Source organism: Pavona decussata, unplaced genomic scaffold, assembly GCF_977016875.1.
Source record: "Pavona decussata unplaced genomic scaffold, jaPavDecu1.1 SCAFFOLD_381, whole genome shotgun sequence".
Taxonomy (NCBI): Eukaryota; Metazoa; Cnidaria; class Anthozoa; order Scleractinia; family Agariciidae; genus Pavona; species Pavona decussata.
Genome location: NW_028145755.1, coordinates 47,501 through 74,028, shown reverse-complemented (window position 1 = coordinate 74,028; position 26,528 = coordinate 47,501). Strand labels below are relative to the sequence as shown.

Genomic DNA, 26,528 nt, shown 5'->3' with positions numbered 1-26,528 from the left:
ACCTGCGATCCGCGATCATATGGAAACCAGCCTTTAGTTTACAGCTCACTTTTGGGTTGCTTTGACATTTGACTAACTGGGTGGATCATCCGAGTTAACACGATTCATAAGAGCAATTGTCATTCCAGTCAAACGTTAGCATTGTGGACACCCTTGGAACCAGAGAAAGTGTCCACCCTTACAGAGTATCCGTTTTAAGAGTGTGACTTTAGGGAACAAGCCTTGGTCAGGAATAAGTCCAGGAACTGTCCATAAAGCGACTGTATTAAGTCTTAACACAGTCACTTTATGGACTCTTTTCTTGTAATAAGTGGGTTTCTGTAAAGTTGGGTTTGACTGTAACAGCTGTGGTAGTTTTCAAAAAATTAGTTCCTGCCGAAAACTTCGGTATCTCCAAACACGAAACGTTACAGAGAACCCGTAAAACACAAAAAATAGAAACAATAAATTAGTATTAGTATCCTACACGGAATCTAATTATCGCATTAATGTTCATTACTCTTTAGAATAATCCACTTTTCAAGAACAAGAATTCAACTAATTTTGTTGAAAGGAATCATGGCGGTGATACCACTCAGCTGTCGTTGTACTTGCCTTAGTTTCTGCTGGCTTGCTGCCAGGCTTAGTTTTCTTGCTAGTGTTACCACTAGACGATGAAGATGAGGCTGATGATGATGATGTTGTACTTCCTCCGGATGCTGTTGATGAATCTGCCTTGGTGCTGGCAGCTGGTTTAGCGGCAGCTGTTTTGCTCGGTCCTTTTGTGGGTTCAGGGAGCGATGCTCTCGCCTTCTCTAACATGGGCATGACGTTGGTTTTGGAAGCAGGCTGGAATTTAAACGAGTATTTTGTACTAGTTTAACATTAATTCAAGAAGCTGGTACCAAAGATAAAGCAGAAGTAAGGTAGATATTGTCAAAAATAACAATACTTTTTAATCCGAAAAAGTTTCGGCCTGCGAGCATAACTGTGATTAATTCATATGCTGTTGTTGCTTTTTTCTGCCCCCACTCCCCACTCCCGGCCAGAAACTACGGAGAGACTGAAACGAGTGAGGGACTATAGGATCGTTTGGGTAGACGGATGGAAATTGCGGTGATGAACAAGGGCGCTACCCCGAGAAAAGGCCAGTAGTAGGGCTTCAGCAAAATTAAGCCTCGTTAGTGTATAGGTACAGGTATAGGACGGTATAGGTGTCGAGGTAAATCATTGATATGCATAAGGGTCGAGTCCATGACGTCATCTATTGTTATAACTTAATGAAAAATGCGTTCCTCCATACTAATTAAGTGTCGAGGTTTAGTAATGAGCGTCACTCTTACACAAAGGAAACAATAGACATGCCCACGCTTGCCCGCTCTATACCCACCTTGATTGGATCTTAAGATTTACATTGTCTGTTTTGAATAAAAAGCAGGTAGATTTCGAAAGTGTTATCATTCAACTAGAGTAAAGATTATTTTATCGCTGCCATATTCTACAAGGATGGTTCCAAACGTTCAAGTCGAATCGGCTGCTGAACCTCTGTTGACAGAAGATAAAGCGAGTTCCTTACCCGGTCAGTTCTGCCCGTTTCATTCCCGCTCAACGTTAGAATTGGTAGAAAAAGCGCAAGGATTTAGCTATGTTTACTGTCCCGAGAAAATGTGCTTTATGTTTGCCCCTGCTTCAGAATGGAAAGAGGACGTAGAGCGTATCGCGCATCATACACACTCTGATGTGAAAAAATATGCAGCTCAGTTGGTCTGTGATTGTTCTAACAAACTAGCACTGAGAAAAAGTAAACAACCCTGGAGCCAGGATCGCATGTTTCTGACGTGCCACAAAAAAGAGTGTAACTTTTTCATGTGGATAGACCAGCCAATGTCGCATGCTATCAAGGAGCGGCTCTCATATTCACCTAAGCCACGGTTCACAAGATTCCATCCTTATAGAGAGATAAAGGAGATGTTTGAAAATCATCGCCAAGAGGTTAAACAGAAAGAACTTAATCAGCCCCAGCGCCATGCATCCAAACATGACGAAGGATTTTTAATGTGTGACAACGGATTCAACAGTCTAGGAAGTCCTAAAATATTTCACGGTCTTAGATACAGAAAATGGATGGACGAAGTATGGGAATCTTACAGGTTTTATGTCCAAAAAATGAAAGAAGACTCTCGAGACGACCCAGATCCTACACTTTGTTTAGAGAGAGACAATTTGCTGCGTCAGGCGTATTTCAAGTACGCAAGTGATGACGGTCATCATCCCGAAAGTTTCCGAGTGTTGAAGGTTTTATATGAAAGACATATTGAAGGCAAACACGTACCTTTTGAAGGTTATGTCATCAGCCCCGAAGAACATGAAGAGATAGAAAGAGATAAACAGTTATCTTCTTATTCTAGAGCTTTTGCACGAGATTTACGCAGATCAAAATGTATTGCTATGCTTAACAATATAAGGAACCAAGATCTTCCTGTTTGTTCTAAATAAATATATTGCATTACCGTCTGTGTGGACATAGAGCTGTCTTGAGATCCTTTGAAAGATTTTTAAAGGTTTTGAGTGAAATAAAGTTTTATTCCTCTATACACCACGTTAGTCTCTAATTATGTTTAACAAATGTTTGACTCGAGCTCTAAAATTTGCATGCGAACTATCTCGTGTGTCTTTTGTTTGAAATACAATAAGTCATATCCAACACCTACTCTGATTGGGTAGTCCCAGAGTCAGTGTCGATAACAATACCCGAACCGGCTACACGCAAGCTATTTCATGCGAAATCTCCGTCCACTTCGATTTTCAGACCGTCAGTTCCTTAACAACATGGCTAGCAAGTTTACTGTTGGAACCCCAAACACCCTCGGAAAAGTATAGAATAGTGATATTGAAATAGAATATCGGAAACTATTAGCGACCTATTTCAAAACCCTGAACGGAACAAGGGAATTATCACAGAGAGCTTATAAGACAATTAAAAATTGGCGACGCGCGACACCCACGCGTGTGTATGAGAAAAATAAAGACACATGACTAGAAATGGCTCGTTTGTCTCCTTTTGTCACTTTTGGCGTGGTTTTGGCCTTTCAGACCTGGTTATGGCCTTTCTGGTCTTCTTTTATTTATGACGGAGAACGCTTAGTAGCCCCGCCTTCACCAATTTTCTATAAAACAGATGCATTACTCTCTGAAGTTTAGTTTCCTGTCAGAACGCGTGCGGTTCAAACCAAAGATGACGAGCACAAACTATACCTTATACCTGCAACAAGGTGCTGGAAATTATGAAGACAGTGAAGAAAGCGATTTCTCCCAAGAAAGCGAAGTCTCTAGTCAAGGAACGGAGTCTTCAAGAGAAGAAGAAGAAACAGAAAACTTAGAGCCGTGGTCACGCATTCTTGATGAAGCCGAGAACCGCCACGAGACCCAGCTTAACGCCTTGATCAATCAATACCAAGAAAACGGAGATTCAGAAAATGTGGCTCGTAGTAAAGCCGTGAACACTCTCGTTCCTGTTTACAGAAAAGAGCTAAGAAAAGTACTCTTTGAGAATCTACAGTGGATGCGTGCAATGAAAAAAGATCCCACCTTCAAAAAAGTGATGGAAACCCAAAAAGAGCTTAAAGACACAGAAGGATTTGATTGGTTGGAATCGACGGAACTTGCTATCGATAAGCGGAAATTCTTACTCAATCGATTGTACGAAAAGCAGCCCATTCCACAAGATCAAGACTAAATCTACTACGAATGTTATGAATTTTTTTTTTTTATTTCCTGGACCTTTGTATTGCTGCATTTCAATAAAAACTGTAAACAACCAAACTTTAAGTGTGTTTATCGATGACTTTAAAATAATAACAATAATAGTTAACTTGTACAATAAATAAAAGATCTGAAATTTGAAATACGAATTACTAAAGCAAGATCAAAACTGTTTAATTAGACACTGTTATTTGTGATGACACTTTTAAATAAAGATGATGATTCCAAAGTTGAGAGCTGTTGCGTGACTAGCGACGCGCGACACCCACGCGTGTGTCTGAGAAAAAATAAAGACACATAACTAGAGATGGCCGGTTTGTCTCCTTTTGTCACTTTTGGCGTGGTTTTGGCTTTTCAGGCCTGTGTTTGGCCTGGTTTTGGCCTTTCTGGTCTGTGTTTGGCCCCTCTGACACTCTATATGACTTGACTATTTCTGAAAAAAGATGTCATTTGTGTTCAGTCACCAAACTGTCAACATGGTTTACAAGAGAGTTTGCAGAAACTGTCCGATTCCATCGTGCGGGGCGAAGTACCTTGTCAGATTAGCTAACCATCTCGCGGATGTTCATCAATTAGACCACATACAGCGACGGCAGTATTTACAAGAGGCGAAACTGCAACCTAAAGTTAAAGTCGTAGTTTACGACAGTGAAGCGGATAATTCCGGAAAAAATCACTTTCACAATCCAGTACAGACACAAGAAATGGTGTACGAACTGTCAAGACAGCGGAGAAATGAGACCTCTTCAGGGCACGAAATTAACTTTTTTCTTAAGGAGACATTTGGCTCCTAAATATTCCAAAGTGGTCGCCAAGTCCAAAAAGTTAGTAGCCATTTTTTTCCGAAACGAAAACAAAAAATATTGAAAATGCGTTATCATGGATGACAATATCAAATCGTAAGCTTTCCTAGCATTAGGAATGCCTGGACGGTTTTGTTGATGTCTAAAGAATAGCAAACGACAATTCTGGACACAGTAAAAAATGAATTCGAACATCACCAACATTTCATCACATGGTAAGTTTTTTTTTAATTCAGTTTGGAAATTATTCAAAATTCACAGTTCAAAATGAGCTCAACAGCCACGAGCAAACGCAAGACTCATTTTCGTCTCATCGCCCATCAAAACCAACGAAACAACATTGAAAAGACAGTTTCCATCACCAGAAGTAATTGTGGCTGCTATTTCTTGTCGTAAAGGAATATCCTTTAGCACCATGGACATTGCCAATTTGTCTTTCGGTAATCCCACGTGGCCATGGAGCGGCAAGGTGTGAAAAAACTTCTTCTTGTCGGCATATTTTTCTTCCACGACCCGTGCGAATTCCAAAACCTCATCCTCGGTCCCGGTTGTACGCGCACCAATATTTGAAATAAATTTTCCCGACCCTCGTCGACGCTCATTTTAAATTTAAGTCACTCGGTTACATGAATATTAATGAAAGTCCGAGCAACGGATCCGCTATCTTGGATTTTCAGAGGTCTCATGTGGTCATGTTCTGAGCCCGCAATATGTACTGTTAGCAAAAGGGACATTTGAATGCACAATATACAACGTAGCGTCTAAATTATCCAAGATGGCGGATGTGGACGGAGAGTTCGTGACGGTTTTGCTACAAAAATAAACCTCGCCATTCGCACCGATTTTTTCGAGCTTTATTTTACTGCACAATACATAAAAGTAGGATAAAGCAAAGGGCTCTGGTCGCCAATGTGGCGACTAACTTTCGAATCTTGGTCGCCAACACGGAAAACTTAGGCGCATTGGCGACTGTATCAGGCGCAATTTCGTGCCCTGCTCTTTTAAAGCAAAAACTAAAAGACCGCCTACAAAGAACAAGGCAAACCGCAAGAAACAAAGAAAGTCGAACTCTTGGCTTAGAGGCCATAGGGACATTGTGTAGAGATGGAAGGAATATTTATTATTCCTCGAAATAAAACGGAAAAAACGGATTTGTAATAGTCAGTCAAATGAGTCATTTACATTCCTTTTCCTTTCAGATCGCTGTGTTTTTGACTCTTTTTGTCATTGCTTTTTAATAAAGTTTTTAAAACGGTATCTCTTGTCCTGTTCTATTGCTAACAATTATAAGTCGCGTGTTTCCATTGATCCTTGTTAAGTTATATCAAATTGATTATAAACTAATGCGTCAAGATACTCCCTTGGGTTTTTCCAGCAGAACTGAACTTATTTATATGCAACTTTAGGTTCGTGGACCCGTATAATTAACTGACTAACGGTGCGTGACTTTAATAGTTTTTCATTTCCTCGAGATAGATAAGAGAAAACGGTTTTGTCTCCCAGTCGCGGACAGTTGAACAAGCGCTCAAGGCAGCTTGAAGATCAATAACGTTTGTGAAAAAAGCCATTTTCAACGGTACTAACGTTTTGAAAAATCGAAAAAAGCTTTCCCAGCAAAGCGATTGCAAGAACGATAACGCTTTCGAAATCTAACCGCTTTTTATTCAAAACAGACCATATAAATCTTAAGATCCAATCAGGGTGGGTATAGAGCGGGCAAGCCTGGGCATGTCTATTGTTTCCTTTGTGTAAGAGTGACGCTCATTACTAAACCTCGACACTTAATAGTATGCAGGAAGATACTTAATTAGTATGGAGGAACGCATTTTTTCATTAAGTTATAACAATAGATGACGTCATGGACTCGACCCTTATGCATATCAATGATTTACCTCGACACCTATACCGTCCTATACCTGTACCTATACACTAACGAGGCTTAATTTTGCTGAAGATATACTACTAAGGCCGAAAAATGTGCACTTATTCGTCGGCGCGTTGTCCATCCGTCTACTCAAACGATCCCACAGTCCTTTACTAGTACCAGTCTTCTCACAGGCTCTGGAGTGGAGAATTGTGCCGTGGGAGACGAGCATATTAAATTCTGCTACGTTATTCTTCATTTTCCTTAAGAAGATTTGTACGATAAAAACATTTCAGAAGTTGCTTTCTGCTACCTCATTTAATGATTATTTGTAAATTTAACCCTTTAAAACTCACCTTGAGCTTGTTAGTCTGTTTACTCATAGCATCCCAGCCGACATGCTGCATCATCAGAGGCACCACAGCTTGAGCCTTTTTCCGAACATCACCACTGCGATCCTCGAGACAAGAATAAAGAGGCGCTACTATGGAAACCAATTCTTTGGGGAGGTTTTTCTCCACTGGTAACTTCTCCTCAAGCCATCCTAACACCTGTTGTTGGATGAAACATTTATTCAACAAACCTAGACACCCGTAAGACATCTTTCAAACAACGGCCGCTGAGCAGAGCACCAAACTATTCTGTAGTGTTGTTTGTTATATACCCTGTGGATGAAATCCTAACGTGTAACCATTTAAATGAAAGCTACTGAGCAGAACTTTCCTGTGGTGCTGTTTATTATGCTGTACAAAGTGGTTCTAACATTTGATTCTGTGGATGAAACCCTAAAGTGTGACCATTCAAATGAAAGCTACCGAGCAGTACTTTCCTGTGGTGTTGTTTATTATGCTGTACAAGGTGATTCTTACTTTTGATTCTGTGGATGAAACCCTAAAGTGTGACCATTCAAATGAAAGCTACCGAGCAGTGCTTTCCTGTGGTGGTGTTTATTATGCTGTACACGCTGATTCTAACTTTTAAAGTTGACCATTCATATGAAAGCTACTGAGCAGTACTTTCCTGTGGTTCTGTTTATTATGCTGTACAAGGTGAGAAGTATAAGGGGGAAGGAATCTGATTGGCTAAACCCTTCCCCTCATACTACTAAGGTGGTTCCAACTTTAAACTCGGTGGATAAATAACTGACAACTGACAATCAATGGGACTGATTTCCTTATTTTTTTGGTGAACATCTCTGACTACATAAACAAATTGACCTTAAGGTATGTTTATGCGAGTTTATAAATAAGACGAGACGAGAGAGAGACCAGAAATGCACCGAATATTGCTTCTTTTAAGCGAAACATGTTTGCCAGGTTTTTTAATTAACCCTATCGTTAAGAATTTTTGTAGTTTTAGCTTTTTTGCTTTTATCATTTTTTATTTTTTATCAATTTGAAGTTTTTAACCCCATCAATGATATCTTTGTAGTTTCAGCTTCTAGTTTGAATTGCTGTTTTTATCATTTTGTAATTTTGTCTCATATATTGTATTTTTTAACCTTTTGTATATTTAATCTTTATAGGACCTTTCTGAAAACCACGTTCAGTGAACGGAAGCTTCCTAATAAAAGATTATTATTAAAGACGTTTTCACTGACAATAATGTATCCAAATGTGGCGGCATTATTGATTACTGGGGAAAAGCTTGAATGGAGGAAGCTAGTCCACAGCCCATGTGAATGTTTAAATGAAAAGCGCATTGAAGCATATAACAGAAGAAGCGAACGAAGAAGGGAGAGAAGAAGCAGAAAATAGTTTTTCAAAATCGACTCTGTTTTGCCCGTTTCGGGACTAGGCTAGTCTGAAATGTCAGTCGTCTCCTCCCCCTAACCCACAGGGGGCGCGGGTCTCTCTCTCCCGCGCCCCCTGTGGGTTAGGGGGAGGAGACGACTGACATTTAAGACTAGGACTAAGCGTATAAATTTAAGGGACTTTAACTAGCTACAACAGCGACAGCAAGTAGGACGTCACAAAGCAATAGGGTATAATGAGAAAAACAAAGGCCTTGCACGTGCGTTATAAATTTTGGTGCATTTCTTCACCGCACTCGGCCAAACAACAACGTGAAATGACCAAATTCGAGGTTTTGTGGAGAACGTGAGCACATAACGTTAATAATTTTATTTTTCTGTCACAACTTGAACGCCGTTTCCACCTGTTCTGTTACTGGATAGTTCGGCCACATTGTACAAGTTGGATGAATTGGAATAATCGCAAAGTAGTACAAGTAACACGAACTTGTATTTTTAGGCCACGTTTTCGTTGCCTGTTGCCGTTGTGGTTTCATAATGTCCCTATTATATATAATACGCACCTCTGTTCTCGATTTGGGTTCTCAGTACTGAGGGCTCCGAAGATAACTTCACCTTCAAAAAATGGTGCTAATCCAATTTCTTTGTGCCAGACATTCAAAGCATTTATTCCTGCTGCTCGAACAGTGTTCTACGACAATGGAAGCAGTAAAGACACTCAGTAACTATGGCCCTGTTCACACTAGGTGCCTGGGTCTGGTTCTCCACATGGGCACTAGTCTGAACATAACATAACGCACCCCATTTTGTTACCCCCGTCCGTCGCTTTCACTTCAAAGTTTAAGAAAACAACATTGCACAAAAGGAAGGGGCAGTGAGGAAAATCATGAGGGAACTTTTTTTTCCTTTGAAAATACCGTCGGTTGCATCTACATGTAAGCGTGGACACGAGACAAAAAAGACATGTTCCAATAGGATGCTACACATGACGTGTTTTAACGCCAAACATTTGAAGTTTTACCAGAACAGCGCGTTCCACTCAAGCTTATTTCATTTTTCCCAGCTTGCAGGCATATTTCACCCTCAAAAACAGCTTTGCCTCAAGAATGTATTCTTAACATCGAAAAATGCTTGCAAAGAATATTTTTTTGAGCAAAAACAAATCAAGTCAATAGCAGCCGCCTACTCCAAACTTTGAATGTTTGGCACCAAAACATGTCATATTTGCACCCGACTAGAACATGTTTTTCTCTCCCGTGTACAAGTTTAGATACAACCGACGGTACATCTGTGATGTGCGTGGGTAATCTCTCTTATTTGGTAAACACAGCTTTCCCTATGGTTATAGAATTAGGCAGTAATGTACTTTACCCAAAATTCCTCATTCACAAGTGGGGCTGAAAGCAACGTATTTTTCTTTTTAGCCGGAATAATGTAATCTTTTCCAGCTTACCTTGGCATCTGCCAGCGTACTGAATATCCCAGCCCCTAAAATCTTCAGATGCCTGTTGACTTGTGGTCCCATCGCAGAAGCTATTGTGGCACAGCTGTTAAGAGTGATGGTCACCTGATTAAAAAAAACAGCATCATACATTTATCATAATCAGTCAACTACAATAACCACAATTAGTATTCAGTTGTATAAGTATTCAATTAGTAAGGCGCTTTTGAATATTTTTTTTATAGAATTGGAGCTATATAAATTTATTATTTACTTAATTTATTTAGAGATTACCAGATTCTTGTTTGAATCACTCAATCGAGCCTTCAGGGCGGGCGGCAGCTCCCCTAACTCTGGTGTGATGAACTTTGCGGCAGACAGTATATCTACAACCTAGAGAAGACAAAAAACATGCTGTTTGATTGATTTCATTCTTCCTTTGTTTTATGGGCACACCCATTTCCCCTCTATCTCGAGCTAACGTTTAAGATCCTAAATTCTTTATGCCATTTTACTGGACACAAATGTTTGGGCCATTAAAGGAGCACTGTCGTGGAGACTTTGCTGTTTTTTTGTCAAAACTGCTAACATTTTGTACTAAGAACATAAAATTGCCCTTAAACCACTTCAGACTTCTCCAAGGAAGAATAAACTGTAATTAGCTTCTAGCAATTTTTTCAAAAATACTTAGAAGGAACTTGGAAAAATTGAACGTCATAATTTATTTCCATCCTAATCATCCTCAGCCAAAGATAAATGATACCAACCTTGTTCCCATGGTCTCTCCTAGTTTCTGTGTACTAGTAGGATTATTTTATCGATTCCATTGATACAAAATGTTTTTTGGTTAGTCAAAGTGACACTGCCCCTCAAAATATTACAGTCATTATACGACAAATCAGTTACCTTTTGCAGTGCTTCTCCTCTTACTTTCCAGTTTTTATCTCCAAACTCTGTAATCAAGGCAGGCTTTATCTGATCACTAAAACAAACAACATTCTAGTTAAACCAAAGTAACATGGAAGTGGTGGAACAGATCCCTCACATCAATATAATTTGATGTAAGGTATTAAAAAAATGTTGAATAATTTATTGTCGGCTATTAACTTTAATTTTCGCTTGCTTATGTTTCAAGAAATCATCATTGATCAGGAGTCAAAAAGTTTGAGGTATGGAATGGAGAAACAGCAAGATGTAGGACGACTGATTAAGTGTAAAAATTACTTGGAGTTGCCAATCATGTACTGAGAATAATATAGTAGAGATCCAATTGAAGGGTGTGCATGTAACATTAAGGCCCTATCAGTGACTTTTGATGTAATGTCAAATTCTCTTTTTTGTTTACCAAGAACATAAAATGCAATTTGGAAGGAGAATCTATCACAAGCCACTTAGTCAATGCACCTAAAGGTTTCTCAGGTTCCAGTCCACCTATTCAAATTAGTAGTTCCAGACCTGTTTAACTAAAAAAAAAAGTAAAGATTTCTTTCGTGATCTGAACTGAGGTGAGGCTCAGAACATTTTGTTAAACATCCTGTTGTTCATTTCTTGTCTTTTTCCAAGAGCCCAGTCAATTCAGAAACATTCTAACAAAGAAATGATTATCTCACGAAAAGTGAAAAAAAATATCCATACTTTATATCATTCCTGGGAACAAGGTCAGCCATATTGACAGCAGGTGTTGCATCCTCTCCCCCACCCCCACCGTCTTCTTTATCCTCCCCTCCCTCGTCATCATCACCTCCCTTAGGGGCCTGGCCAAGTGTTGGTGCTGGAGGTTTCTCTCCTTTCATCTGCAAAGCAATATGAAGTGCACCATAAAGGTTTGATTTGCCACCAACTTTCCAATAAACAACCCCTTGTCAAAGATTGTGGGTTAGTAAGTTCTCATCATCTCTTCCTCTAAATAAACCAACAAAAAATCAAGCAGAAACTGAAAACTGGTCAAACTTTAAATACAGGTACTTATCATAAACATGTTTTTTTTTTTTACCAAATGAGGACAAGTTTGTCCATGGTATTGTCCTTCATCGTTGATGGAATTTAAGATTTTGATGTAGACCAAGTGACAAAAAACCATTGACACTGCTGGAAGAATACCTGAAAATTAGTAACCAGCTAAATGTCTTTTAAAATTGTGAACAAATAGTGTCTTAAAGTCGGAAATTTGACAGACTTTTGTACATGGCAATGGGCAAGTTTTGCCCATCTTCATACAAGTGTTTACAAAAATTCCTGAATTTATGGACAGAACTATATCTTTGCTACTGTATTTAAGTCTATGGATACAATTAGATGTAAAAGACTGGAAAACCAACCTTTTCAAATTCAGCATCAATTTGTTGTAACAGCGCAGGTTTTTCTTCCTCAAAGAACACTCTTAGAGTTGCTCCCACATACACGTACAAATGTCCCCAGCAAAGAAATGGCAGCAGTACGAACAGCCTGGAAAAAATGAAGCTACAAGCTTAGAAACTCAAGGTTATGTGATAATCATTAGAGAGATTTAGTATCAGGTGTCGGCGACAGCTATCAAGCAAACACAAAAAAGAGAGAAGTCAGTACGAGAAATACAAGTTTATGCATTTTAGAACAAACAGCGGCTTGACGTTTACCATTTGGCGTTAGCCGTGAACGCAAAGCTAAATCTCTCTTACTAATAACAATTTTATTATTCCACTCGCTCTTGTTGGTTATGAGATGTTATAACCCACCCATCAATTTTTGCATGATTTTATTGGCTACTTTACGTCACGTGGTGCAAATTCACAGGACGGTTATCACGCAATAACCCCCGCCTGCATCGATATTTGCCCTCCTATTATTTCCATTGAAAAGAAAAAAAGCCGGCTCAAAAGTTTCAGCTTTTAATCTTTATTATTTTACATGGAAGAAAAACAAACTCGTTCTTTAGATTTCCAGTCATGTTTACAGCAAAAAGCTGATTGCATGTGCTGTTCCGGAAAGTACAAAAATGTCAACAAAACATGCTGTCAACGTCTTTGAGGGTGTAGATAGTTACGAGTAGACTTTCAGATTAAGTCCTACGCAAACTGAGTCAGTTTGCGAAGTTTTGGTCCAATCACAGAGAAAATAATGTACTTGTTTACATCAATTGCGCGCATCCGCCATCAGATCAGCACTGACTTTTTTACGAGCGGTTTTCGCAAAATACAAAAAATTAATGGGAGGGTTATAAAATAAATAAACCCCTTTCTGGCTTGCTGGTATGTTGGCTGATACTGTCCTTGGCTGAGAGATTGTCCTCAAACTTTCACATTTGCCCTCGAAGCTTTGCTTCTCGGCCAAATATTCATTTTTCGGACAATCTCTCAGCCGCGGACATTATCAGCCGACATACCAGCCGCCTGAAGGGGTTTAGTTACTAAATAGATAGAAAATGAGGTGCGTTAGAGTAGTGCCAATTTGCTTATAATCATCTCATATCCAACAAGCGCAAGTAGAATAATTCAGTTTTAACAAAAGCAATCAAGAAATATTGCTAGATCTTGCTGATTTTGCTTTGCAAGAACAAATAGAAGACAATTAACTGTTGCTTTTTCTCAGGCATGGTATAATGGCTCTTATACCATGTCCACTTAGCCAATCAAATGCCTGGAATTGCATGAGAAAAACTTGACTTAACCTACTAGTGCCCAGTCTCTCATTGGACACTCGGTCGCTCATTTTGGCTATTTGTTGACGTTTAATTGTTCAAATTTCACAAAGAATCGTGAAAGACTTAAGCACACAGTAAATAGTGAAGGGAAAAACAGCTTGGAACCTTTTTTAAAAGAGTTAAAAGTTGTGCCCTTATACTCCATTAAAACTGTAGTAATTAAGCCACCTTAAAAGCTATTTTCAAGCTAATGGTAAAGAAAATCCTAAGTCAAAACTGAGGGACAAAAATCTTTATGAAGAATCTTTATTGGTTTGTAATTTAACTGAAATCAAAAGTTCCCATTAATCCAGGGTTAGCCTAATCAGGTTTTGAACAACAGGACCCTGAGGTCCCTGGTTCACGTCCTACTCTGACCGCTAGCTGAGTTGTTGCTTGGTAGCCTCGGTTTGATTGGAAAGTGTCGTGCCATTTTACAACAGTTGGTGAGACTGGTCATTATGATAAAATGGAAAGCACCCAGATCAAACCAAGCCAGACCAGCTCATGTGATTGGCCCCACACACTCTGAATCATTGCCACATTCCATGTTAATTTGACATGGCCTAATAGTCATTTTCTGTAGCAAACAGCGAATTCATTAATTAATTGTATTGATAAACACAGTCAGCCCATTGATAAATTAATTAATCGATGTTATGGTAAAACACATAGTACAGTTTTACATTTGTAAAATTATATCACTGCGTTAACATCCACGCTAATGGGTACCTACAATCCCGATTTGCCTTTTTATTAACGATTTGACCATTGCGCACTTAACTTACACGTCCCTAAAGTCTAATATCATATCAGGCACTCATAACAACGATTAGCATACCTCAGTGACCGACTATTGCATAACGCGCAATCTGATTGGCTACACAGGTGCCGTCTATCGATGGATAGACGGCAGTTTGTCAGAGCGCGCGCGATTTAGCATGCATCATTGGACAAATATATCAAAATTAATGAAATAAAAAGATTTTTTTGCTTCATAGATCGATCACTGAGGTATGCTAAAACAATTAGACGGCTCGCTCTCGGTATCTATCGCCTTTGATAGTTGGCTCGGGGCTTCGCCCCTCGCCAACTATCAGCCGATAAAAACCTCGAGCTCGCCGTCTAATTGTTAATTACTTACTCGACTGGTAATAGATCATCTACAAATTACCTACCAACTAGACTATAAATTACAACGGATCCCACCATCTCACGAAAAAAAAATGTAGTCGTATATCAGGAATGTAAAACCCATAAAATAAAATTGAAGAAAAAAAAAAACAAAGAACTAACCTTCCAGAAATCGAAGGAGACGCTTCCAAGGCCTTTTCTTGGGCAACTGCGTTATTATCAATGACAAATTTCTTGAGCATTCCCAGAAATTTATTAAATTCATTGCTATTTTCATCGTCTATCTTTTTGTATATCTTTACCAGCTCTTCGTAACCACTTAACCTCGCTTTCCATACCTAGATAATGAAAATAAAAGTTAGTTAGTTAAAGCTAGTGAGACGATGTTTGCTCGTGTCGCTTCCAAAATATTACGGCGCGAAATCTTCTACCTTATGGACCAAGCGATCTTCCAAAGGCAGCTTCGTTATATCGGCGTCATCTGCCATGGTTTATCGTACCGTTTTCGGATAATACAATCTATGTACAAAAGCAGCTTGTAGTTTTTTACAATCGTGCTGCAAAATAAAATTTTAAAACGATTTCTTTGCTGCAAATCCAACGAACATTTGAAATGGCCGACTTTAGCTGATCATGTGACCAATACGCACCAATCAATAGTCAGGAGACAGTGACATCATATATGTCGTGTAAAAGTCACAAAACGTCTCCCAAAACACTAAATACCTTGATATTCGTACTAATTTTCGTGGGCACTTAGGGAGTGTTCATTATTTATGGGGAGGGGGGGGGGGGGCTGGCAAATGGGAGGGGGGGACAAGCAAAGTTTACTCCCCTATTTAGGGGGGCTCAGAAAGGTTTTACTCTGGATCTGGGAAGAGGGGGGGGGGACAAAAAAGTTTGAAGGTTGATATCATTAGTTTTGGGTTTTTTAAAATTCTTCCAGAACCGCATGACATTTAATGTACTTGTACCACAGTAAATCAAACCATAATCTCACACCAATAGTTTACACAGCAAATGGGTTCCATTCAATGGATTTGCTAGAACAGTTAGATATGTTTGGATTTCACTGGCTGCACCAACAGATAGGCCGCCCTCAGAAATAAGTTGATCGAGGCCTTTCACTAGAACGGTTGGGTGAGGGCTGTCAGTGTTTTGCAGACAGTTCATGTCAACTGACAGTGGCAATATAACTTTTTCTGCACTTTGCCCAGTCAAGGACTCCACAACTGCAGCTTGGCACAGTCTTTTTCTCTTTTCTTTCCTCGATTTTGCCTGTCTCTTGGCCTCACTCCACTTTTTTTTTTTGAGTGTCTGCCAGTTGCACAAACACCCTCTTTAGCTGCCTTGTGGTATTTTCCAGACTAGTGATTACACTCTGTATCACTTCAACCTGTACATTAACATATTCTAGTCTAGTTGTAAAAAAACGAGTATTGTTGCAAAAATCAATCAAAATAAGATATCTTTTAACTAAGACCACAGTGAGTGAATTAACAACAGAAATTCACTGGTAAAAGGCGCGCTGAGGTTATAAAAGTTAACTTAACGATGACCTTACCAAAATAAAGTATACTTTAAGTATATTTCTTTTGTAATCCAAGTATACTGCAAATAATATACAGAAGTATACTTTAAGTCCACTTAAAGTATGCTTTAAAGAGCTACTAAAAGTACAGTTTTAGTATACTTGTTTCCACCTGATATTGGAACACCCAAAAGTATACTTTAGGTACACTTACAAGCTACTGAAAATTTGTCAGTATCACTGAAAATTTTCAGTATCTTATAAGTGTACTTAAAGTATACTTTTGGGTGTTCCAATATCAGGTGGAAACAAGTATACTTTAAGTATACTTACACAATAAAACAGACAGCATAATAATAATGATAAATGTTGCCAGTATACTTTAAGTATACTTGCAAAATGAAACAAGTTTAACTTGCTATAGCTGCTTCATAGAGTTAAATGAAGTGTACTTTTAGTATATTTATCCTGCACTCATAATATGATTGGCCAGTACATTTATTCCTGCCAGGAGAATTGGCTGGTTGACTGGTTTCCCATGAAACTATTCACTTAATTACTCCACGTTGCTGGTGTATAAGAAACATTTTATTTTTATACCATTGGAAGTCTTGAAAGTTTTCATTTAAATGAACAAATCACTGTCATTGTAGGAGTATGCGTTCTCCTAACGTCAAATGCAATAACAAATAAGAGTCTGACAGTCATAAATGGCTTAGCTTATATTCATCAGGATTTGGTGACTTGACTCTGAAGCTGCAGTCTTGAGTATTGGCCTTCACAATCTGTAGTAAAACAGAAAATTGTGCACTTTAGTGAGTTCGTCTAATTGATCAGGGCTGTCAGTATGATTTTTTACACATACATGTACATGTATTGCAGTGAGCTTCTCCCCTGTAACAATGATGAGTAAATTAAAAATATGAGGGTATACAGAATTTAACTCATGGTGCTACAAAAGTATATAGTGTATTATTGTACATGTATAAGTTTATTATTTTTTACATGCATTCCATGAAGTTGATCATGTAACTTGAATCAAAATCAAGATTAGACGAACAAGTCTTCAGCTTACATGTATACTAAAAGATACTGTATATTAATGATATTAACCTGGCTATACAAAGTACTCCTTAAAAAAGTTTGTGAAGGCTATAAATATTATGGAAAATCCAGTTCAGATTTGGCTTTCCACTAGTGTACGGAATGTCATAGAATCTAAAGCATGCATGTGGCATGATCAGAGGTTGGAGGGCCAGAATGTAGTTTGTAATTGTGATGTGAATCTCAACTGTTATTGAAGCCAGTTATGGTTTATTCTTTTCAGTGGACCAATATATTAAAATAAATAAGGAATGTCTACCTCAACAAATCTAGAATTTGGAGCCATAAAATTCAAGATCAAACACATCTACTCATTACAAGCAGACTACATGTATATCTATAAAATCACACATTTCCATGCAGTTTCTCATCAAAATTATTGATAAATCAAAGCATACCTCTTTCTTAAAGTAGTCATCCACATTATGCTGCTTGAAGCCATCATTTTTAGCTTAACAGAAGTAAAAAACCAGGGGAAAGATGCCTGTAAACTTGAATCCCGCTTAAAATCTAAAATGAAACGGTTTTTCTACGAGCCTGCAGTGGCATGACTGCTGACCAAAAAAGCTTTGTTCATGCCCAGTCTTTCCAGGCTGACTGAAATCCAAGATGGCTGCCATTGCTGTGCAGTGACTCCACCGTTTTTTTCTCCGTTGTAAAAAGCTACTTGAACGATTTACGATTCAAAACATTGCTGATCTTTTTGGCATTAATTAAGCTCGAGATTAATTGAAGGTAATAGTATTTTCACAAATGCATTTCAGTGTGAACATTCTGCTTGCAGTGAGAGCAGCTGCCGTGGCAAAACAAATTGTTATATTGCAATCTTGCAGCTATTGGAGCGTGATCACAAAGTTATTCTTTCGAAGGATACCTTCACAAATGCCACAGTAGGACATTGTTCCTGTGGTAAGAAAGAAAGGAGCATTTGTGGCAGCTGCTGTTTTGGATATTGTCTCATTGGGTATTTCTGTCAACAGCAATGATTCCAGTTTTGTATAAGCTTCCGAACAGATTTGAAAAAGACAGCTAATTTATAAGCCAACCCGGTATGGTTCAAGGAACGTTTTCCCAGTAATACCAATATGTTGGTAATGATGCAAAATTCGTTTAAGAACAACAGGGACCTGAACTGGTATTATTATATGCACTTGTATATGTTTGTAAGAAAATTTATATGTAAATCCAAATAAATTACCAGGTAGGCAGATGTTCTCTGTTAGGGCAGTACGTTTCCAGTATACTTTTTTCCTACTTAATTGGCCGTCAGCATAACTTGCTTTAGTTTGACACATTTGAAGTATACTTAAAACCTACTTGGGCAAAGAAGGACTATCATTTCACTTAAGCATATACTTAAAGTATACTTCCAAAATGCTACTTCAAGTATACTCCAGTACTTGCAGTATGAATGAAGTATACTTATATCATACTAACTGTTGATGTAGTATACTTGTAGTATACTTAAAGTGTACTTTTCGGCTATATTTTTTTGATAAGGGGAAGCGCGGACCTTTTAATTTGGCTTAATGTGCACACGGGACAGCTTTCCTGCACGCAACACAGGTACAGAAATCAACCAGGAAAACGATTTAAAAAACAGGATTTAAGAAGCCGTATTTATGCTTACCTTTCATGTCCATAAGCCAACACATCGGCACAACTGCGACAACAAATGAAATTGGGCCCCAATCGGCAAGGAGAGTGATAGTCGTGTTGTCCCAACCGAACACCACTTGCGCAGTACCCTGAATCGGTCCCCATGTATTCCAAATTAAATTGTTCAGCGAAGCAACGATTGAAAATATGATCAAAATATACCATCGCCGTTTGTAGACCTTGCACTTATTCTGGTAAACCGAGCCAAGCGACTTATAGCGCCGATCTTCAGAACGAAGCAAGTTCTCTCTCTCCTCGAACGACTGCCCTCGTCTCATCGTTATTGTACTGTACCGCGATTGTTTTCAAAACACTATGAAATCGAAATTGCAACGATAATTCCTCTCTGAAAAACTAGTTTGATTCCTGGGGTTCTTCAGTTAGAAGGCTTCGTTCACTCAAACAGGGCCTGATTCAAAGGTTTGAGTTTCAAAAGGCGCGACGATTCCACAACAGATCGATCTCGATGAGTTGTTCCTCGTTGTGGCTTCGTTTAAAAACATACACTTTACCCACTACAGGTCGAAAGTTGGAAAAGAACACAAAATGCGTGTAATAGTCGATCGACCTTTTCAGTAACAAAGCCGGCGTTCCGGCGCGAAGAAATTTTTTTTCACTCTCGTCATGTGATCTCCTTGCGGGGTAGGGGAGCATTGCCCATATATAAACAGCAGCCCTGTTTCATATTAAAACCTTATTCCAAATTACTACCATTTTTCAAATAGGTCTTATCACGGTTTTCGACGCCATTTTGACGAGTAGGGAAACACGCTTGAAATAACAGTGTTTGTATGGAAATCCGGTGTCAAATAATTTTCATAAAACATCGCTTCTGAAAAATTCATAAATTGGAAACTTTTGGGTACAAGGAAAAGGATTTTAAGAAAAAATTTGGAGGGATGCAGCTGTGCGAGAAAGCGTCTAGTCGTGTTTTGAACTTTCCATACATTTGTCTCTAAAGCGAACCAGCCGTGAACTGCAAATAAAAATAGTTCGCGGGAAAAAATACAGGGAAATGTACTTGATACTTCCAGTCTACAGGTACAGCCTGCGTTGTGTCCTTTCGCACTTGTGGAGCCCTTTGTTAATCTCGTACCCAGATCTCCCACGGTCAGGCGACATTCCCGAGATCGGGGTACGAGATCAGCCCTTTGTAATGCTGTATTTGGATTTCCTCATGGTCAAGTATAGATGAAAAGAAAATGAAAGAGATAACCAAAACTACTTAATCCAAGGTTTTGGCAATAAGTTTGTGGATGTAAAGGCCGAACTGATTTATTGACCTAGGGCGAGTACAAAACGTGATTCCCCCTCCCCTCCCCCCCCCCCCCCCCATTTGGACCCCATCTGGACCCTCAGTTTTATATAGATCAAAGGCTCCTGTGAGCCAACTCGTGAATGCAGGTGACAGATCAGTAATTGAAATTAAGACGGCTACGGACACTTCCTTGAAAGCTAAAAGAAATGATATCTTTGCCCGATAATGTAACGTTTTACATTATCGATTTGGCCCTCGTGCCTGGCTTTGCGCTGAGCCCACCCATAAAAACCGCCAGCTACGCAGGCTACTTTGCTCGAGCTGATCTCACGAGGGGAAATCTGTTGAACAAAGTGTCGCACTACATTCCATGCCCGGCCTAAATGCGTGAAATTTTTCCTTTGGAGTTCAGTCCACGCAATCTTGAAGTAAAAATAATTTGAAATATGACTAACTTTTGCTAATAAGAATTATTTCAATGAGAGCTAGTTGTCGTATGGATTTTGCTTTATTTATATTCAATGAACCGCACTGAAAAGGTTTTGATCCTGTACATATGCATTTCAATAAATTCTCCACGGTATGTTTTAAGCAGTTGATCAAAATTCATCGACCACGTCCTTTTGCTTTCCCAGCGGAAGTTGTGAAAATGAAATATTTTTTCCCTTTCAAACCTCTATGAAAGCTGAAGAGATCAAAAATTGTTCATTTCACCAGAAATTTGCACAATTTTGTTTACGACGTCACTGATGCGTGACATGGCACGTTCCGCTTTCGCGTGAAAACTGACAGCAAAACTCGTTTTTTTAGCAAACTAATCTACTTGATATAATACTTTTGTATGTGAAGCAAAAATATGATGAAAGATGTCGAGTTTTCATGTATGCAAAAAGTTATGATGAGCAGTGAACTTATCAGTTAAGAGTGCTTCTATCAGCCAGACTTTTCTGGCGGGAAATATTTTTTTGGCGGCAAACTTTCATGTCACGTAAATGCTCTGGTTTATTCAAAGAGCTTGCAGACAGTCCACTAATTGAATTTTTAAATTAAATTATTTTTTAATTCAATTATTGTTAAATTCAATTATTTTTACATTCTGAAAAGACACCGCAATTTGTGGCAAAAAACGAAAAGACCTATAACTTTGCTCAGATTCAACGAAAAATCTCCATTCTTACACTAAAATGATTGTCAAATTATTCTCTACAGTTTGAATGAGAATATCCTGACGCGCCGTGAACAGAAAATTTTCGCGTGTTTTTTCTACTTATTGAATTTTTCAGTTCAATTATTTTTAATTTCTCGAAAGAGATCGCAATTTTTGGAAAAAAAAAACGAAAAGACCTATAACTTTGCTCAGATTCAACGAAAAATCTCCATTCTTACACTAAAATGATTGTCAAATTATTCTCTACAGATTGAATGAGGATATCCTGACGCGCCGTGAACAGAAAATTTTCGCGTGTTTTCTTCCACTAATTGAATTTAAAACTCATTCACTGCGCATGCCCGAAAGTTAACGACAGAACCGAACGACCAAGCAAAAGCCCACTATCGCTATAACTCGTTCATTGCGCATGCGCGCATTCACGAGTTAAAAATGGGTAAAAATGACGTATAAAGTAAAAAGAAAAAAAAAAGGTCGAAAACAGGGGAGCCTATTTTTAAATCCCTTCCAGCTCCCGCGCTACTCGTGACTCGCGGCTCGTACCCGATGTTTTTTTCGTTTTTCCTGGCGGATTTTCTAACAAAAGAGACACAGCTCGCAGTCCGGCTATACAGGTATGTGCGGCCCCAAAGGGTAAGGTTTTTCAGCCGTTTTGGTCATAAATAGGGTATCAATTTTAGCCATTTTGCTAATAAATAGGGTATCGATTTTTGCTCTCTAGTCTTGAATTCGGTTTTTTTTTTTAAAGAGGAAGCTACTTCTCCAGGTTTATCATGATGTTTACGGCAACTGTGTACGTGCTGCAACGGCTTGTAGACTGCAAGCAGTCCCTTTCTGGATAGTCGAGAGGTCGAGCGATATAGCCGACCGCGAAAAAACTGTAGCAAACGAGCGGAGGGGGGCTTGGGGAGGGGCAGGAAAAGAGGAAAGGAAAAGAAACTATCCAGTGGAGGAAATGTACTCAAACCAATGCCTTTGCCAAGCTTTCCACATAATCCCATTCTTAAATTTGACATATGCTTCTACTCTATTGTCAAATTATAGGACTATCGGGAAAATCTTGGACATACAGTCGAACCTGTATATAACGGTCACCCTCGGGACTTGAGTAACTGGCCGCTTAATACAGGTGGCCGCTTAATACAGGATCACTAAAAATACTCACTGGGCGTGGTCTAATGTCAATTTTAATGGCGTATCATACAAAAACACTTCATGCAAGGAAACAATAGGACAATCAACACTCTTTCAAGTGATCAATACTTTAAACAAAGGTCAGTGCCAACTTGTAACTTAACGGCATAATATACGTAACATTGTGTAAAAGTGCTTGCTTATGCCTCTGGATTCCTCGAGGAACATAGGGCCGCAACGACACTCCTCCAACGCACTCGGTTTTGGCTCGTCCTCTTCAGTTCGGCCCACGACATTCCGGTAGACTTCGTCTCGGCTTCAATGCTTCTCCGCCAGGTCTGCTTCGGGCGACCAACTTTGCGCTTCCCCTGTGGATTCCAGTCTAAAGCCTGTCTGGTGATGTTGGTTTCAGGCTTCCGCAAAGTATGGCCAATCCAGCTCCATTTTCTCTTCTTGATTTCAGTCTCCATTGGGGTCTGATTTGTTGTTGCCCACAGCTGTTCGTTGGAGATAGTCTCTGGCCATCTGATGTTGAGGATGTTTCTGAGGCATCTGTTGGTAAAAGTCTGAAGTTTGTGGGTGCTGGTCTTGGTCACTCTCCACGTTTCTGAGCCATAAAGCAGGACTGACTTCACGTTGGTGTTGAAAATGCGGATCTTGTTGCGGAGTGAGAGGGCTGTTGATCTCCAGATTGGTCTCAAGGTGTTGAAGGCGTGTCTGGCTTTGTTAATTCGGCACTTGATGTCTTCGTCTGTCCCCCCGTCTTTACTCACGACGCTGCCCAGGTAAACAAACTTGTCAACTTCTTTGATGTTCTCTTGGTTTAGCTGTAGTGGATCTTGCTGCTTGTTGTTCACTCTCATGGCCTCAGTCTTTCCAATGTTGATTTGGAGTCCAGTCTTTACTGCTTCTTCTGCCACACGACAGAGCTTCTCTTGTGCGTCTTGATGCCTATGGGAGAGAAGGCTGATGTCGTCTGCGAAGTCCAAGTCCTCCAGCTGTCTAGTAAAAGTCCACTGGATACCTGTCCTCCGGCCTGCTGTAGACTGTCGCATAACCCAGTCAACCACCATCAGGAAAATCGTCGGTGAGAGTAGACAACCCTGACGTACGCCGGTATGCACGGTGAATGGTTCCGACAGTTTCCCGTCGTGGATCACTTGACAGGTGGCGTCTTCGTACATCTGCTGTATGATGGTGACAAACTTTGGTGGAAATCCATAATGGTACATCAGTTTCCAGATGACGTCTCGATTAACACTGTCAAACGCCTTCTGGAAGTCCACGAAAACTGTGTACAGGGGGGTCTGCCACTCCAGGGACTGTTCGATGATGATCCGTAAGGTTGCGATGTGGTCCGTGCATGAGCGGTTTTGTCGAAATCCTGCCTGTTCGTCCCGGAGTTTCTTGTCTAAGGCGGTTTTCAGTCTCTCTAGGATGATTCTGCTCAGTACTTTGCCCGGTATAGAAAGCAGCATAATTCCCCTCCAGTTGTTGCATTGTGAGAGGTCCCCTTTCTTTGGTAGCTTCACTAGGTGTCCTCGTTTCCAGTCCTCTGGAACTTGTTCCTCTTCCCAGATCTTGGTGAGTAGGGGGTGCAGCATGTCGGTTGAGGTCTGGACGTCAGCCTTGAGGGCTTCAGGTGGTATTCCGTCCGGTCCTGCTGCCTTGCCTGACTTGAGGGACTTGATGGCCTTGGTGATCTCTGTCTTGCTGGGAGGGTTGGTGTTGATGTCTAGGAGCTCAGTTGCTGGTGGGATGTCTGGTGGGGTGGGTGGTGCTGGTCTGTTGAGTGTCTCCTTGAAATGCTCGGCCCACCTTGCTCTCTGCTCTTCCTCTGTCGCGATGGCATTCCCGTTCTTGTCTTTCACAGGACGACTTGGGTTGCTGTTCTTTCCAGAGAGTGTCCTGGTGATCTCGTACAGTCGCTTCATGTTGCGCTGATATGCTGCAGTCTCTGCCTCTTCAGTGAGCTCCTCTATGAACTTTCTCTTGTCGCTCCTTGCGCTGCGCTTCACCTCCTTGTTTGTCTCCCAGTATCGCCTCTGCAGTTCTTGTTTCTCTGCTTGGTCCTGCGTCTGGTTGATCAGGTCTTTCAGTTTCTTCCTCTCTGTGATGATGGCCCAGGTGTCTGTTGTCAGCCACTCCTTGTGTTGCCTTGTTTTCTTCCCCAGGACTGTCGTGCATGTTGCCTTCCAGGTCTCTCGGAGGCTGCTCCATTGCTCTTCTATTGTCTCTTCTTGTAGGTTTGTAAGTACACTGAACTTGTTTCTCAGTTCTATCTTGAACTCCTCTGTCTTTGCCTTTTCCTTCAGAGTGCGGACGTTGAACTTGAAGGCCGGTCTTCCTGCCTGATCTCTGTAGGCTTTCAGCTTTACTCTCACAACTGCTACAACCAGGTGATGGTCTGATGCTGCATCTGCGCCGCGCTTCACTCTCACGTCGTGTAGACTCCGTCTCCACTTTCGCCCGATGGTGATGTGGTCAATCTGGTTCTCTGTTCTGCCATCTGGGGAAATCCACGTGGTCTTGTGGATGGTCTTGTGTGGAAATAGAGTTCCTCCAATGACCAGGTCGTTGAAGGTGCAGAACTCGGTGAATATCTCTCCGTTCTCGTTTTGCTCTCCTGTGCCGTGTCTTCCCATAGTCAGCTCTCTGTCTGTGTTGTCCGTGCCTACTTTGGAGTTCAGGTCTCCCATCAGGATCTTCATGTCTCTTTTTGGTGCTCTGTCTATGACTGCTTGGATCTGGTCGTAAAACTCTTCTTTCTCCTCCATGTCTGCCGTGTTGGTGGGGGCATAACACTGGAAGATGGTGACTTTTCTGCCTTTTGAGTTGAATCTTGCTGTGAGGATCCTTGGTGACACAGGTTCCCAGGACAGAAGTGCTTGCGTTGCCTCAGGTGTCATCAGCAGCGCTATTCCGTACATGTGTGGTTGTCCTTCTTCTTGCCCCGAGTAGATGATGGTGTCTCCACTCGTAAGTCGTGTTCTTCCACTTCCATTCCACCGTGTCTCACACAGGCCTAGGATTTTCAGGTTGTAGCGGTGCATCTCTCTACACACTTGTGCACTCTTGCCTGTCTCGTATAGGGTTCGGATGTTCCAGGTCCCTATCCTGGTCTTGGCCTTGGTCGTCAGAAGAGTTGTCGGCGCACTGGCTTCCCGAAGGCTTTCACCAGCTCGCGTCATGCGCTCTACAGGAGAGGACTCTTCCTCAATCAAGAAGTCTTCAGTAGTTGTCGTTGCGGTGTCTGTAACAGGCTTTTGTTTTCTAGAATTGGGTTGTTAGCCCTATTCAAACCCCCAACCTGGAGGACCAGAGGAACATTAAATTCGGAGGAACCTACTCCTAGATGGATTGTCTTCACCACGACTGACGAGCTCGATCTACCCGGTGTGAGTGCTCTTAGTCTGGTCTCTACCCCTCGACCTGTCTGCCTTGGGTGGCCCTACCAGGAGACAGATCTCCGGACAGCATAGCTCTAAGGGTCGCTGAGACACGCAAGCCCCCTAACCACGGCAAGGTTGCACTCTCTAGGAGTAAAAGTACTATACAATAAATTGTCCGCTACTCTCCTACGGTATACAGTGCTCTATTCCTATGACTTACAGTTCACAACAAAATATCCCATTCCGTCATTTCATAGTTGTTACGCTCAATATTCAATGTCATATGGTTGAAGAACAAGTTAATTAAAGAGGAATTTTTTTGCTAAAGAGTGAAGCATATTCAAAACAAACTTTTTTTTAGCCTTCGTGACACGGTACTGTACTTCAGCACATTGTGGACATCTGAAAAGCGTTAACCAAATTGAACGGCCGAGTATCAGCTTACAGTAGCTTTGTACATGTTATTTCTTTATAGTGATGCTGGATCGCATTTTAAACACAATAAAATACCGCATAAAATAACATATGGCTTAGTTTCCATTCAAGGGTGGCCGCTTAATACAGGTAAAAATAACAAAGAAAGACAAACATAGGACTGCTATAGGGTGGCCGCGGCCGCTTAATAGAGGCGGCCGCCTAATACAGGGAACAAATACAGCGTTTGTATGAGCAAACAATCGGGACTTTAAGAACTGGCCGCTTAATAGAGGGTGGCCGCTTAATACAGGGCCGTTATATACAGGTTCGACTGTATATAAAATTAATTTTATCTGCTGGATAGCCTTTGAACTACTGAGGCCTGGATTCCAAGTATGCCAAGCAATCTATTTCTATCACTGTGGATCTGTGGTGCTGCTGTTAGGTTTTCATTCATTCCTGGTGAAAAAT

General features: G+C 40.4%; 2 protein-coding genes, 2 long non-coding RNA genes and 1 pseudogene across 5 annotated transcripts in view; 2 read left to right on the top strand and 3 right to left on the bottom strand.

The window, feature by feature from the left end:
* The window catches only part of LOC146451905 (cytoskeleton-associated protein 5-like), a 32,512-nt pseudogene extending 14,887 nt beyond the window's left edge, over positions 1–17,625 (bottom strand). The window contains exons 1-13 of the transcript XR_014859842.1: positions 17,428–17,625; positions 15,959–16,710; positions 14,826–14,951; positions 14,557–14,732; positions 12,964–12,970; positions 11,921–12,047; positions 11,238–11,395; positions 10,509–10,584; positions 9,897–9,995; positions 9,615–9,728; positions 8,735–8,852; positions 6,765–6,970; positions 595–828 (exon numbers count right to left, since the gene is read on the bottom strand). The product of XR_014859842.1 is annotated as a cytoskeleton-associated protein 5-like (transcript). The remainder of the gene's footprint in view (positions 1–594; positions 829–6,764; positions 6,971–8,734; positions 8,853–9,614; positions 9,729–9,896; positions 9,996–10,508; positions 10,585–11,237; positions 11,396–11,920; positions 12,048–12,963; positions 12,971–14,556; positions 14,733–14,825; positions 14,952–15,958; positions 16,711–17,427) is intronic.
* LOC146451906 (uncharacterized) lies at positions 1,433–4,482 on the top strand. Its single transcript, XM_085098476.1, has 2 exons — positions 1,433–3,092; positions 4,100–4,482. The coding sequence occupies exon 1, from the start codon at positions 1,486–1,488 to the stop codon at positions 2,473–2,475; it is 990 nt and encodes a 329-aa protein (XP_084954602.1). The 5' UTR covers positions 1,433–1,485; the 3' UTR covers positions 2,476–3,092; positions 4,100–4,482.
* A 3,359-nt stretch (positions 17,626–20,984) lies between the features above and the next one.
* On the bottom strand, positions 20,985–21,547 carry LOC146451904 (uncharacterized). The gene is made up of 2 exons (XR_014859856.1): positions 21,291–21,547; positions 20,985–21,082 (listed from the first exon to the last, which is right to left on the bottom strand). It is a non-coding gene; the product is annotated as an uncharacterized LOC146451904 (long non-coding RNA).
* A 627-nt stretch (positions 21,548–22,174) lies between these two features.
* LOC146451902 (uncharacterized) lies at positions 22,175–26,394 on the top strand. Its single transcript, XR_014859867.1, has 3 exons — positions 22,175–22,432; positions 25,789–25,838; positions 26,081–26,394. It is a non-coding gene; the product is annotated as an uncharacterized LOC146451902 (long non-coding RNA).
* On the bottom strand, positions 22,438–25,798 carry LOC146451903 (uncharacterized). Its single transcript, XM_085098406.1, has one exon. It carries the CDS (start codon positions 25,437–25,439, stop codon positions 22,449–22,451), a length of 2,991 nt encoding a protein of 996 aa, XP_084954532.1. The 5' UTR covers positions 25,440–25,798; the 3' UTR covers positions 22,438–22,448.
* Positions 26,395–26,528: the final 134 nt, after the last annotated feature.

What these genes read in the sequence shown, in the direction of transcription:
- LOC146451906 (XM_085098476.1), top strand. Translation starts at nt 1,486, where the DNA reads ATGGTTCCAAACGTTCAAGTCGAATCGGCTGCTGAACCTCTGTTGACA.
- LOC146451903 (XM_085098406.1), bottom strand. Translation starts at nt 25,439, where the DNA reads ATGACGCGAGCTGGTGAAAGCCTTCGGGAAGCCAGTGCGCCGACAACT.